Source organism: Triturus cristatus, chromosome 6, assembly GCF_964204655.1.
Source record: "Triturus cristatus chromosome 6, aTriCri1.1, whole genome shotgun sequence".
Taxonomy (NCBI): Eukaryota; Metazoa; Chordata; class Amphibia; order Caudata; family Salamandridae; genus Triturus; species Triturus cristatus.
In genome coordinates this window covers 1,399,377,804-1,399,391,070 of record NC_140589.1, presented here as the reverse complement: position 1 = coordinate 1,399,391,070, position 13,267 = coordinate 1,399,377,804, and the positions used below count along the sequence as shown (strand labels likewise).

Here is a 13,267-nt window from a genome sequence, read left to right as displayed (position 1 = left end):
CCAGGTCTGCTTTTGGTTCCCAGTCCGCCCACGCCTATAGTCATTGGAGTAAAAGACAATGTAAGTGCGGATCCAACAATTTGGTCTTTATAATAAAATGCTAATTTAATTTTAATAAATCAAGGATTTTGAATTAAGGTTACAGGGAGAAAAACACTCTAAATGTTTAGCGAAAACCTATAACATGTTCGGGAATATTGTAGGGAGACCTATCCCACATAAAATGTCGGACGTCGAAGCTCAATTTAAGTGTTCTGCACAAGAATGCATATATTTTTTTTTAATGGAGGATTGTCCAGCAGCACATCTCGACCTAGTCTACTACAGCACGCCAATGTTATTGCGCATATGTACTCCCGCCCCACACGAGATAGTCACGTGACATTGATTTCATTGCTAGGTCATTTCCTGGAACGGGAGCTCGGTGCTAGTCGTTTTACCACGCGTAGCCGAAGTACTTCCGGGTGGGCGGCTCTGCGCTATCTGCCGCGAAATGACTACGCTACGTGCCTTCAACTGTGACGACCTCTTCCGATTCAATAAGATGTGAGTCCGGGGTTTGTGTAGTAGACTATTTGAACAATAATGAAAGGAGTCTGTGGCAGCTATACTAAATACTTGCATACTACCCTGCTTGCAAAGCTTCAGGAGGGAGAGACTGTCACTCCCTGCGACCTCGACGTAGAGTGTCTGTAAATATACTGAACATACTACTGCATTGCATCTACTGTGCAGTTAGTGTATTTATAACCGCAAGTTAAACCAATGTGAAATGTGCTTTAATTTTGCATTTCCTTGTAGGAGTGCAGTGTTCTTCAATTAAAACTTTTGAAGTGGGAAATTTGACTGGGCTACTTAGCAAGTGGTTTTACACCATTAATGAATAAGGTATTGCCAACACATTTTTGGCACGGGTGTGCAGTTTTAGCAAGGCTTCAATAATGTAATAGAATAATATAGGTGCTTCTCAGCGGAGCAGCTGTACTTTTATGGCACAGTACCAATCTTAGGAAAGCCATACTATGTTTAGCATCTAAAGAAACTTTTCAACAGGAAGCAGGTTTTGTGACAAGTCAGTTGCGCCATGTAGACATCGTTGGTCATTAGTTATCAAATTTCAGGAAGAGCCTCAAGACCTGCCTCTTCAGATAAGATGGAGCTGCTCGAATCCCCCTTCCCCCCAGCGCCTTGAGACCCTCACGTGTGAATAGTGGGCTTCACATATCCCTGATTGATTGATTGATCATTGCCACTGTACAAAAGTCACGCCTACCGACATTTCCACCAATTTTCAACGACTTTTGATGGAAGGGGTTGTCGTTCTACTGCATGAAATAGGTGTCTTTGGATCTCAAATGGCAATTAGTTTGCCTCTGCCCAGGTCATAGGATAGAAATCTTGATACCGCTTGGTCTTATATAAAGGCTACCTCGCAGTTCTTATGCAATTGGACTTATGTTTTGCCTTCTGCGCTACTCTGAAGTAAAGCAACTAAATGCTTACACAAAGCTAACTAACCAATTATAACCAAAAACTCAAGGAAAACAAACTTCAATACTCCCATAACCTTAATGCCATTATGGGAACAATAAGTCGCATAACTAGCTTCAACTGCCTTCTCGACACACTAAAGGACCCATGAACATGATTAACAACTACACAACAAAACTGATACACAACTAGAGCTGTAGTTACGAAGAAAATTGTTGCGGAAACAAATTGAAGCCTGTTTTTCTGATTCAAGCCTTTAAAACTAGTATTTCTTCCGCTTAGGCTGCTGTTTCTGTTTTGAAATCTGTTCTTTTCCACGAATACTCCAAATTGATTCTCTTAGTGGTACGTTGATAACTTTAATGACGCTTACTTGGTTTGATTGCCACGCTGTCGGCTCACGATTGGCGTTATGGCATTGTGCGGTGCTAAGAATATGTAAGGCGCTGTAATGGAATGTTGGGGGAGAGACACAGGAAACGAGACTATTCATGGGGATATGTACAACAGAAGTGGCATAGTGAGGCGTTAGCCGTCATGGCTTAACGCCTCACTCCACCACTTCAGAAACGCCATATTTACGAGAATATTGTGCAGCCTCGCTTTCTCCCCTGGGCTGGTGCTACACTTAGCAGTGTAGCGCTAATGCAGGCACCCTTACACCATAGTGCAAGGGTGTCTGCGTGCAGGGTAAGATTGTTTAAGTGCAGGAAGGGAGACCGTCCTACACAAACAATCTTTAAATTATGTTTTATCACTTCTGTGTGCTGATTAATACAGCACACATGGAAGTTACAAAATGGCTTTTTTTTTTTTTTTAAAGGATTGTTTATGTGCAGGAAGGGTCAACGTTTTACACATACACATTCCAAGACGTTTTGCTTTGTCCATGTGTGCGGCACAAGGCAGCACACATGGAAAAAGCAAAAACGAGGGGAAATAAAGCATTTCTCCGTGTTTCGCCAAGTTAAGACCAAGTTTTTGCTGGTCTTAATTTTGGCGCTGCCTCCTATTTGCGCTGCCCTTGTAAATAGGGAGCAGTGTCAAAATCAATGGGTGTTGCAGGTTAACACCCACCGCAGCACCCACTGCCCACCCCTTTCACACTAAGCATAGCGGGAAAGGGGGCCTTATTTACAAGGCAGCGTTAGGCTAAGTGGCTTAACGCTGCCTTGTAAATTAGGCGAAGCCCCCATCGCCACGGAAACGTTGCAAAAAGTGACGTTCCCGTGGCGATAGGGGCTTGTACATATGCCCCTAAGTTGCACCAGCACCTAGGACACAGCCCATAAGAAAACCTGTCTCACATTAAAATGGAAAAGTAACTGCAAACGTGAGGTCCCATGGACTTGCTTATGGCAAAGTGCTGCTGAGGGGGCACACATTTGTATCCAAACAAAGAATAACACTGGTAAAAACTGTCTCATCTAAAAATAAAAACTGTAACTGATTTTTGACACTTTTAGAGACCAATGTAAATGCCGTTCAGTTTTTGAGAAAGAGTGCTTATCCTCAATCAATCAGGGAACTGTGAAACGCGCTACTCACCCGTGAGGGTCTCAAGGCGTTGGGGGGAGGTCTTTAGGCTCTTCCTGAAGGTGTGCAGAGTGGGGGAGCATCTCGGGTTGATCGGGAGCTCGTTTCAGGCCTTTGCTGCGATGTAGGAGAAGGCACTTCCACCTGCTCTGTTCCTGCGGATACGTTGGGTTTCTGCGAGGTCGGCGGAGTGGTGGTTTCTCTCGGGTGCATGGAAGTAGACTCTTTTGTTGAGGTATTTGGGTAGGTGTTGTGGAGGGATTTGTAGGCATGTGTGAGTAGCTTGAAAGTTACTCTCTTCTCGACAGGGAGCCAGTGGAGGTCTTGCAGGTGTTGGGTGATGTGTTCTGGGTTGCCAAGGATAGGTCTGGCCGCGCTGTTCTGGATGGTCTGGAGTTTGCTTAGCAGGTATTTGTTGATTCCAGTGCAGAGGGCGTTTCCGTAGTACAGTCTGCTTGTTATGAGTGCTTGGGTGACGGTCTTTCTGGATTCGGAGGGGATCCATTTGAAGATCTTGCGAAGGATGCAGAGGGTGTTGAAGCAGGGGAAGGTGACAGCGTTGATCTGGCGGGTCATGGTGACGGAGGAGTCGAGTATGATGCAGAGGTTCCGGGTGTGGTCCATGGGGGTTGGGTTTGCCGACGGCGGTCGGCCACCAGCTGTTGTCCCAAGCTGAGGGGGTGGGTCTGGGGCATCCTCACAAATGCCCCAGTTTGAGGAACCAGAAAAGCATCCGGAAACCCCACAAACAGGTGTTGGGGACAAACAGCTGCTGTCTCAAAAAGGGAAACATAGAAAAACGCTAACAAACTCCACCACCTACAAAAAAGGCAGCTCTTGTCAAAGGGTTTGTATTTCTGGTCTGTAGGCTTTTTGATGTAACAATAGGGGAGATATGTTCCAACTCTCTGTAGGATAATGCATTTTAAAGGTGATCCATAGCATTTGTGAATTTTTGCATTTTGTGGTGGCCAAAGTAACACAGTTGCACACAATATTCCATGTCTTACTGTTTCTTCGTGCACCTCACATGATTACTTTAGGGGGTTGGTTTTTAAATTGCCCTTCTGTGTGTTAATTTACCAGCTATCTTACACAGCTTCAATCTGAACACAAAGGTGGTGAAAATATAGCAGCATAAATGTTACTGTTGCATAGCTGTGTCTTCTATAAATATCCCAGAATATGTAGGATATTAAGCAATTTACAAATGATTAAAATGGTAGAGAAAGTGGCTTGTTTTACTGTGACTTTTTTTCTAATGTAATTCTTGTTTTACAGCAACTTGGACCCTTTCACAGAGACTGTATCCTTATTAATGTAATCCTCAAAAGCATTGTATTACAAACAATTTCAGATATTCCCAACCTAATAGGCTTCTGTGCTGTTCTTATTCTCATCCATTTATTAAATGACCAGATTAAACTTAAAACTCTACATTTGTGTAGCTCAATTTCTGGGGATCGTAGCGATTAGCAAATGGGGAAAATGGGTTAGAATCTAGACCTTCTGAATTTCTTTTTTACTAAATGTATACACTTTTCAAATTGAGAATTCCCAGGGTCTCCATTGTGAAAATATGTACTACTTCTGTCATTTTTTTTCCTCTCAATGGTTACGTATTTTTTTATGGACCGAAAAGAGTCAAACTGTCAAAATCAATACTCACCACTATAACTTAAATTGCTACATGAATTCAGAGGGATGCTGCAGATCATGGCATAGGGTAATTTCTGACACCATTGTGGTGATCTACATATTAGAAAGTGGATGCTTCCTGGAATGAATTTCTGTCCATTGGGCTTTTAACTGAGCATTGGTCTGTCTGCAGTTTGTTTTTCGGGGGGTGGCTTTGGAAGTTGGTTTGGTGTGATGTCTGTTAGATGGTGAATACATCCTTATTAATCGTTTTTGACTTCACCTGCTGCAGTTTTGATCTGTAATTTTACTATTAAGGTTGTTCTGTTTTGAAACTGTCTTTTAGCTGTAAAAGGCTGATATGCTTCCAGGTACATAATGTACAATCCAGTAGCACATCCTTCATTTTAACATCATTGCTTATTTTTAAGAGGCTAATTTGATCGACTGGTATTTCTCGAATAGCTTAAACTTGGGCTTCTGGATACATAGTTGAGATCAGTCTTACGTTAATTTACCAGGCCCTTTTTATTGAAAAACAACATTTTTAGAAAATGCAGCCTTTTTAGGTCTGGCGTCAGCCAAGACCTTTTTGATTTTACTAAAATTTCAGTCTGCACTCTTTATCCTTTGGTCTGTTATTGTCATTCACATTTTTCTTCCACCCACTAAAGCATGGAGAAGTGCATCAGCCCACTACAGTCACTGGCTAACTTTATTGCGAGTGATAGAATTCTTCACTTTCAGAAGGAGCCCATTCACAGACCAAGTAGCTTCCTTAAGTGCAGAGGACTACTAAGGCAACATAACATGTCCCAAAAATATTTTTGCTTTTAGACATTTTTGTAATTGTAGAGAGTGCAACAGTTTTGCAAAAACCATAACCGAACAAACATTTACAAAGTCAGAAGGCTGGTGGCAAACAGATACTTATTGGTAATGCCAATTCCCGTTGACAGTGGTACCCCAGTATATTTCCTACCTACATTTACAATTATTATTTTTTTGGGGGGTTTGTTGATGCATGCCTATGCCAACTTCGTCACTTGCTTGTGCTAAGAAAAGATATAGCGAAATATAGAAGTGTACATACATATTGTTCTTTAACGTGACATGTGTTACCCATGTGTTTTTGAATATAAATGCACATTTTATATGTATACTAGTACTATTTACCTCAACCACAAATCTTGCAGTATGGCATACCCTTCTATCTGCAGTATCTGGCCCACTGGCCTGAATACTTCATTGTTGCAGAGGCACCTGGTGGTGAATTGATGGGCTACAGTAAGTACATTTCCACCTTCTGCATTTTATCATTTATAAATCTTATAAGAATGTTATTTCAAATATGACCCTTGTTCGACTATATGCAGTGTCATGTACGTCAGTATGGTTGCTTTGTGAATTGTTACTTTCGTTGGTATGTATTAGAAGGTAAGATATGGTATCCAAACTGCGGCTGAGCTGTTAATTAAGTAGCTCGGGGGCTTGAATATGTTCTAAGATCAAAGCAGTATACTGTGTTGCAAATTATCTGTTGGCGCTCATACATGTATGCTTAGCAATTAAACAGTAATCCTAAATTTGTACAGTATACAATACTTTTATTTTGAAGAAAAGTGTTGATAGAATTACTTAGTTAGGCCATAGGATGCCATGCATTCATTTTCTCATTGAAATGGTCTGCTTTTGTCCTTTTGGTGGTCTTTGTTCAGCGATGTTGTTTATGAGGCGAGAGGTCTAAGATTGTGACCAAAGCTTGTCTGGATTTCTGTTTATTTGTTTCTATTGCCCTGACCTTACAGGATCAAAAACAGTGTCTGCATCAACGTTGGAAGGGAGTTTTCCACAACAAACGTTGTGGTCTCAATGTCTTTCTCCTTTTGTAGCTTCAAAACATTTGCGTCTTTAAGCAGCAACGTATGTACATGAGGAGATTTTAAGGCAGGTGCAGACTTGAGTGCTTGTTATCTGCACTATGGTTTCCTGAAAATTGTTGTGCTCAATCAATAAAAGTAAAGGTCGAGTCTTCTCTTTCTAAGAAGAAATAATCCTTTCTGTCATATATATTTTTTTAACCCAAAATAATACTGTAAAATATATTAAATACAAGGGTGATAAAAGATGTGAATAGGATACTTTCTTATCATTTTCTGTTAGTTAAACCAGCATAAAAATCTTGTTGACACAGTGGTGAATGACTTTTCATTAATTTCTTAATTCGCTTTCGGTCTTCTGGCGAGACAGAAAAACGTTCATTAATAGGAACCCAGTTCCCACCACAACTGCTATCTGCCTCGCCCCCTCCCTCTCCAGAAATGATTTGTGGTGCAAATCAATGCAACCTGGGATCACAGAGCACTCAACTTAATTTGTAATACTGAAGTCTTAAAAAAAACATTTTTACGTGAGAAGAGATTTCTTTACTATGGCTCTGATGCCGAGAGTGATGGTTCTGCATTTTGTAAGCAGAATTAGATATTCAAAGGGCTTGTGGGATTCATTAAAATAGCCTTTTTCTGGATTTTTTTCTGATTGCTCAAGTCTGATCCAGAAATGACAAAAATACACTCTGGTCCTCACAACCAGACTATTAAGAAACATGGGTACTGATTATTTTATTTGGTCGAACGCGTAGAAGTGTCTCCTACCTTTTTGTTGGCATATGTTTTCAGCTTGGAGTGATGATCATTTCCCAAGCAGAGTAGTAATCAACCCACCCATCCAGCCTCTTAGTGCCTGTTCAACTGATCCTTACTGATTGTTCCTAGCCATAGCACATCGTGCATGTGGCAATCCAGTGATTGGTTCAATTAATCAGTATTTGTAGAGCGTGCTAATCACCCCGAGGGGTATTCAGGCGCTCTGCTCCTTCTGGCTAGGCGCTTCTGCTATCAGCAAACTGCTATTTTCATTTGCTAGCATACCACTTATTCAGTCCCCGCAGAAATGTTCCAGTATATAATGCACGTGTACATGAAGTCTAAATAACCTATTGTTGTAGCAGATTATAAACTGTTTATAACTTGATATATTTCAAGAATATCTGGCTCCAAAACTCAACAATAATATAGTCTTGTGCATAATCACATTGGAATGAAGGAGCTGGTCATGTTTTGATTTCACTGATTAACTTTGATAGCTTGTCCTGCTTTGTCTCCATGTGGATTCCAACCAGTTAAAATAAAATTCTACCCAGATAATGTTTTTCCATCATGTATTAAAATTAATTCCAATAGATATTTCTAGTGTCATGTAATAGTTTGAATCTCTATTGTGATAATTGTATCTAGTCATTTGGAGTTTATTTAATTGTTTATTTAATTGTTTGGCTCTTAAATGGTAGGTGTAAGTATTTGTTCTTATGTAGTATTAAATTTCAACTGCTACATTCAGAATGTGTATTTGATTTGCAGTCATGGGTAAAGCAGAAGGCTCAGTGTCCCGAGAGGAATGGCATGGCCATGTCACCGCTCTCTCTGTTGCTCCTGAATTCCGAAGGCTGGGGTTAGCAGCTAAGTTGATGGAGCTATTGGAAGAAATTTCAGAAAGGTGAGCTGTGCTTTAGATACATTTTCCGGCTCGCGTGGGTGAGGAAAGCAAAGCACTTGCATTTTGTTGAATTTTAGGCGGTAGTTGCTTTGGTTTCTTATTTAATTTTGCCATAGAAAACTTAAAGATAGCGGCATAAAAATGTATCTTTCAACTTATATTTTTTCACTTCTCTGAGTTTAGTGTTGCTGAACAACTTATTGTTGTTGGAATACAGCCGTGTACAAATTGGAGAGGGTTATGTTGCGCCATGCTTCGGCACATCACAGCTCATGAGTCACATCCACACAAGGTCCTACCTACAATAGATTTAAATCACGGGCACTGTTAAGTGATGGCAAGCCGGGCAACCTAGTTGGCTCATTGGTATTGTGCCTCTGGAGTAGAGGGTGTTGTTCTTAATGTTTGTTTGCAATCAATAAACAGATTTAAACCATAAATCACGGGCACTGGCCGCCACCAGATCAAATGACTAGCTAAAGCACTTACCGCACATACTTGGTTCCCGCTAAAACCATCCACTACTAATGGGAAATCGAATTCGGCAGGGAACACAATGATGCTGAATGGAATCACTCCTTAGCTCTCGCCACCACCATATCCAGAAATTCAAAGTTAAAACTCATTAGATTTTACATTCTGCGCCAAGCATATTTAACTCCAGTAAATATCAATTCGTACTTCCCAAAGGCGAATACCTCTTGCGCGAGGTGCAGATGTAAAACCGCCGCTTTGCGTCACACCCTTTAAGAAAGCACATCACTGACTCATTTCTGAAAAACCACAATGGCACAACTGACCCAACTGTCCAACCTCCCCATCTCGCATAGCTTGGAGTTATGCACACTGGTACTATTCAAGCGTCCTAACTGACACAAAGCTTTGGCTTGTTTTCTACACTTAGCCCTGTTGCTAGTCATGCATTGCATTACCAGTCGCGCGGTTGTCTTGTGGGGTGTATTTGAAAGCACAGCCCTCAGATGTGAGGAAGCTAGAGTACTCCCCAGGTGCCTACTAGCACCAGACTGGGATGCACAAGTCACCCAAATAGAGGCCCTCTCAAGGACACGTACATCCTCAGGATGCACTTACCTATAACGTGACTCCGGCCCCGCTTCTCTTGTCTCCTGCGCCAAGATTGTACAGTTACTTTTTGCCTGTCTACTATCGCAAGGCTCTAACGCAGCCATCCCCAGTGTGCAGTCGATCCCAGTGACCCTGCGTCACAGATGTATACTATTGAGTACACCCATATCAACCCTGATGCTCATCAGACTTCACTAATACATCTGTGCTTCTCTCGCGATGGCCCTGCATCTGCCATCATTCTGATTTCCCCATATTTTCTGCACTTTTTCTAGATGTATTTTTTTTTTCTCTTTGTATTGCCAAACTTTGCTGTTTGCCTACACACAGTTGCAGTATTTCATGCCTGACTACTAGCCTACTCACTCATACTGTGCATTTCACGTTGCCCATATGATTCTGTACAACGCTTGTCAATGCAATTATATGTAATACATAATAAAAGATTCCAAAAAAAAAATATTTGAGTTTGCGTTTTTTCAATATTCATATTATGAAACGCATAACCAAGCTCTGTATCTGCTTGTTTCACACTTCGAATCAGAAATTTCTAAAATACACTTGATTCTGCCAATCGGTATACCACGAAATTCTATAGTACTCGTTCCTGAGCAGACGTCTACTCGAGCAAATTATTTTGCACATATAAACAGCTTATGGTTGAACAAATGATTGTTCAAATGTTGATGGATAAGTCCATATTTGCAGTTTTTTCACGATCTTTGCCTGACAATTCGTGCTTCGAGTGTATTTGACCAGTATGGACAATGTGTAGTTATGTCTCTGGGTGTTTATAGTTGTATCAACGTCCTCCCAAAAATATGAAGCTTAAACAGTCACTCAACTTCTTACAGTCGTAATAACTTTTTCTTCTTGTTTTTCTGTGCATTTCTTTTTTACCATACAGGAAGGGTGGTTTCTTTGTGGATCTCTTTGTGAGAGTGTCGAATCAAGTAGCAGTAAACATGTATAAGCAGCTTGGCTACAGTGTGTACAGAACTGTGATTGAATATTACTCCGCTAGCAACGGGGAGCCAGATGAAGATGCTTATGGTGAGTATGCTATCACCCTGACAAAGATGTGCTTCCAGGTTGAGCACTGGCACGTAGCAGTAACTGGCATTGTACATGTACTCCTAAGATACCTTCATTACCACCTCATCCTTTTTCCTTGTCCTAGTCCTTGCTGAGGTATGTCCATACTGCATCCTAAAGATATGTTTGTTTATTTCTCCTTCTTTTGCTTGCCTAAAAAATGAACCCCAGCCTTTAGGGACTTCTGTTTTATTGTTTTCCTTTAGAGACTAGCCTCTTACTACTGCTGTCATTGTCTGAATACTAGGCCTTTTGGCTCTTGTGGGGCAAAGGCATAGAGGCTTAGCCTCTGATTTGATGGCGACATAACCTGAAGCCCAGTTCTACTTTTGAGCCAGTGGGGAGGAACATTGGTGTCCTTGGAGATGAGGTGGATGTCTTCATCTGGACATCCTTCAAACAATGGGCAAATCAGCTTAGTCCTGTTCTTGATGGCATTTGATCATTAACCCTGCTTACCTATTTTATTTAGTGGTTATAGTTGTGCCATCCTGTCTTCATGGCTCTTAGAGTGCTGCATGGAAAGTACAATTTAAATAAGTTTCACAAAAACTTGCGGTGGGTTGCTGCACGGGAAGAGACGTTTGCTCTTTGTCTCTTTTGCTCTCTTTTCACTCAAGCTGTGTTGCTTGATCAACTGCTTTGCATTAATTTGGAGCCATATAAAATCAGAATCTTAAAAAAATATTGTGAATTACACCCAAAATGTCAAGGGACTGATATACAATTGCAGCATATTCCAAAGAGAACACTGATCGTTATTGCCAGAAGAAGCTTTTGGGTCGTGTTTTGCTTTGGCTCTCTTCCGCCAGCTCCTGTTAATCATTGCCCTTCCCCTTGGATAATATTGCTTAACGATTTGTACATGTATGTTTGTCCAGTTCCTTGATGCTCTTATTCTCAAGTTTATCCATAAGGTAGTCATCACCTCCTAGAAAAAAGATCTGGTTTCACTCTTCATGATTGAACAGGCCTGAAAGACTCACTGGCCTCCTGTGAGGACCTGCTTGCAAACATTGTGCGACTTTGTATCTGTGCCTAATTCCTCCTTTGTGGGAGAGGGTGCTTCACAGACAGTACAAGCTTTTCCCATTTGCCTTATGAGTGCTTTGCCTCTTTAAAAAGCTCTGTAACCCCTTGTTCAGCCTCATCCACAACTCTAGTGAGACAAGCCTCTTTCTGTACGAGCATTTTACCAGATAATTGGTACTGGTCATTTCCTTTTGATTCAAGTCAAGGAAGTGCACATTGCAAATATTTTCAAATAAAATTTAAATTTCTGGTTATACTCAGTGGAACTAATGGTCTGTGGTAAAACTCAACCTTGGCAGATGTGACCCTTTCTAGTGTTGAAGCTCTTTGTGAGTTAAAAAGAAATACACCAAAAGGCAAGTGGAAAAAGCCAAATATCACAAATGTCTGCCTTGGCTATTTCCCCTTGTTAGGTTGGCCAGCATCCACTGATCATATGGAAGGGTAAAGTAGACTGGGTAAGCTGCTAAAGTTAGAGGTGTGTGAGGAACAGATGGTGCTTTTCCAGACCTTACAGATCGATAAGCCATTAAAACAGTTTTCGGTCCATCTACAAGTTGATGCTGGGTGTTCTTATAGAATCATTTAGAGCCTCTGCAGACAGAAAAACGATAAGATATAATGTTTGCTATGGGAGCACAAATTGTACTTTGGCACATGTTTTCTTTAATGTGAGCAACCTCTTGTTGCCTGATCACATGGCTGATACAAGTGCAGCCTCTGAATTCCGGTTAACATGTGTTTTTTTCCTTTCGACAGATATGAGGAAAGCACTTTCGAGAGATACAGAGAAGAAATCAATTGTCCCGTTACCCCATCCTGTGAGACCTGAAGATATTGAATAACCCTAAGATGTGGTTCTTGGGCAAGCGGACACCACCATAATAAATTGTTCTCTAAAATGTATGTTAGGAAAACCATGTGTATATAATACATTTAGATAAACCATTGAATTCAACGGATGCATGTCAGATAGGCCCATGAAAATTCCCATTTGAAATGGAATCCTTCACTGGTTGATTACTGGCTTATTTGACAGTCTCTCTTATATCAAACATAATTATTTTTATGCTAGATTCAGTTTTTTAAAATTCATAATGATGGTGTCTCCGAAAACAAACACTGAAGAGATTAATGTAAGGAAAAGGAGCTGGAATTACCATTCTCGTGTGTCCAAGAACCACAAATGTATATTTGCTCTTGTTTCTGTTCATGATGCTTTGAAAAGCGGATGTGAAGAAATTAAATGTTTAATAAATGTTAAATGCACTATGTGAATATTTATGTCCTTAGCCGTTAAATAAAGAAATAGATACTTGTTTTGTTGGGTGATCATCCCCCTGAACACCCAAACAGAGCAGTGTTGCAAGCTGGCATCTGGCTTTACAGTTGTATTTTTTAACTGGCTTGCATTACCAGTATTGTTAACCATGCGTCTTTGCTTTGTCACCAGCTTGTGTATGGACAAAAATTCTCTTTTTGCTAAATGGAGATGCTTTATTTAAAAATATTAGCTACATTATTGAACTGGATTTCACATAACTTGAATGGCTTGTTAATACAGGTGTGATGCAGGGCGCACGAAATGTATGCAAAATGGAGTTTCATAAATGCAAACTGAAGCCAGCAACTGTATTACACCTGGGAGAAGAAACATGTCGTACAAAAATAAAAATGTACCTAGAAGTTGCTGACGAATACGGACTGACATTCTACATGCCATAGAAGTCTGGGTGATATTTCGATGCTACTGCTTGTCCAGACTGCTGCCTGCCCAATACTATTTTGTGTTCAATTTATTTCAGTCATATTTCAAAGGCTGTTTTCATGCATT

At 40.7% G+C, this 13,267-nt stretch overlaps 1 protein-coding gene across 1 annotated transcript; it reads left to right on the top strand.

Annotated features, from left to right (window-relative positions):
• Positions 1–372: 372 nt before the first annotated feature.
• NAA20 (N-alpha-acetyltransferase 20, NatB catalytic subunit) lies at positions 373–12,807 on the top strand. Its single transcript, XM_085612419.1, has 6 exons — positions 373–546; positions 4,309–4,333; positions 5,862–5,952; positions 8,085–8,220; positions 10,214–10,359; positions 12,193–12,807. The coding sequence occupies exons 1-6, from the start codon at positions 494–496 to the stop codon at positions 12,276–12,278; spliced, it is 537 nt and encodes a 178-aa protein (XP_085468545.1). The 5' UTR covers positions 373–493; the 3' UTR covers positions 12,279–12,807.
• Positions 12,808–13,267: the final 460 nt, after the last annotated feature.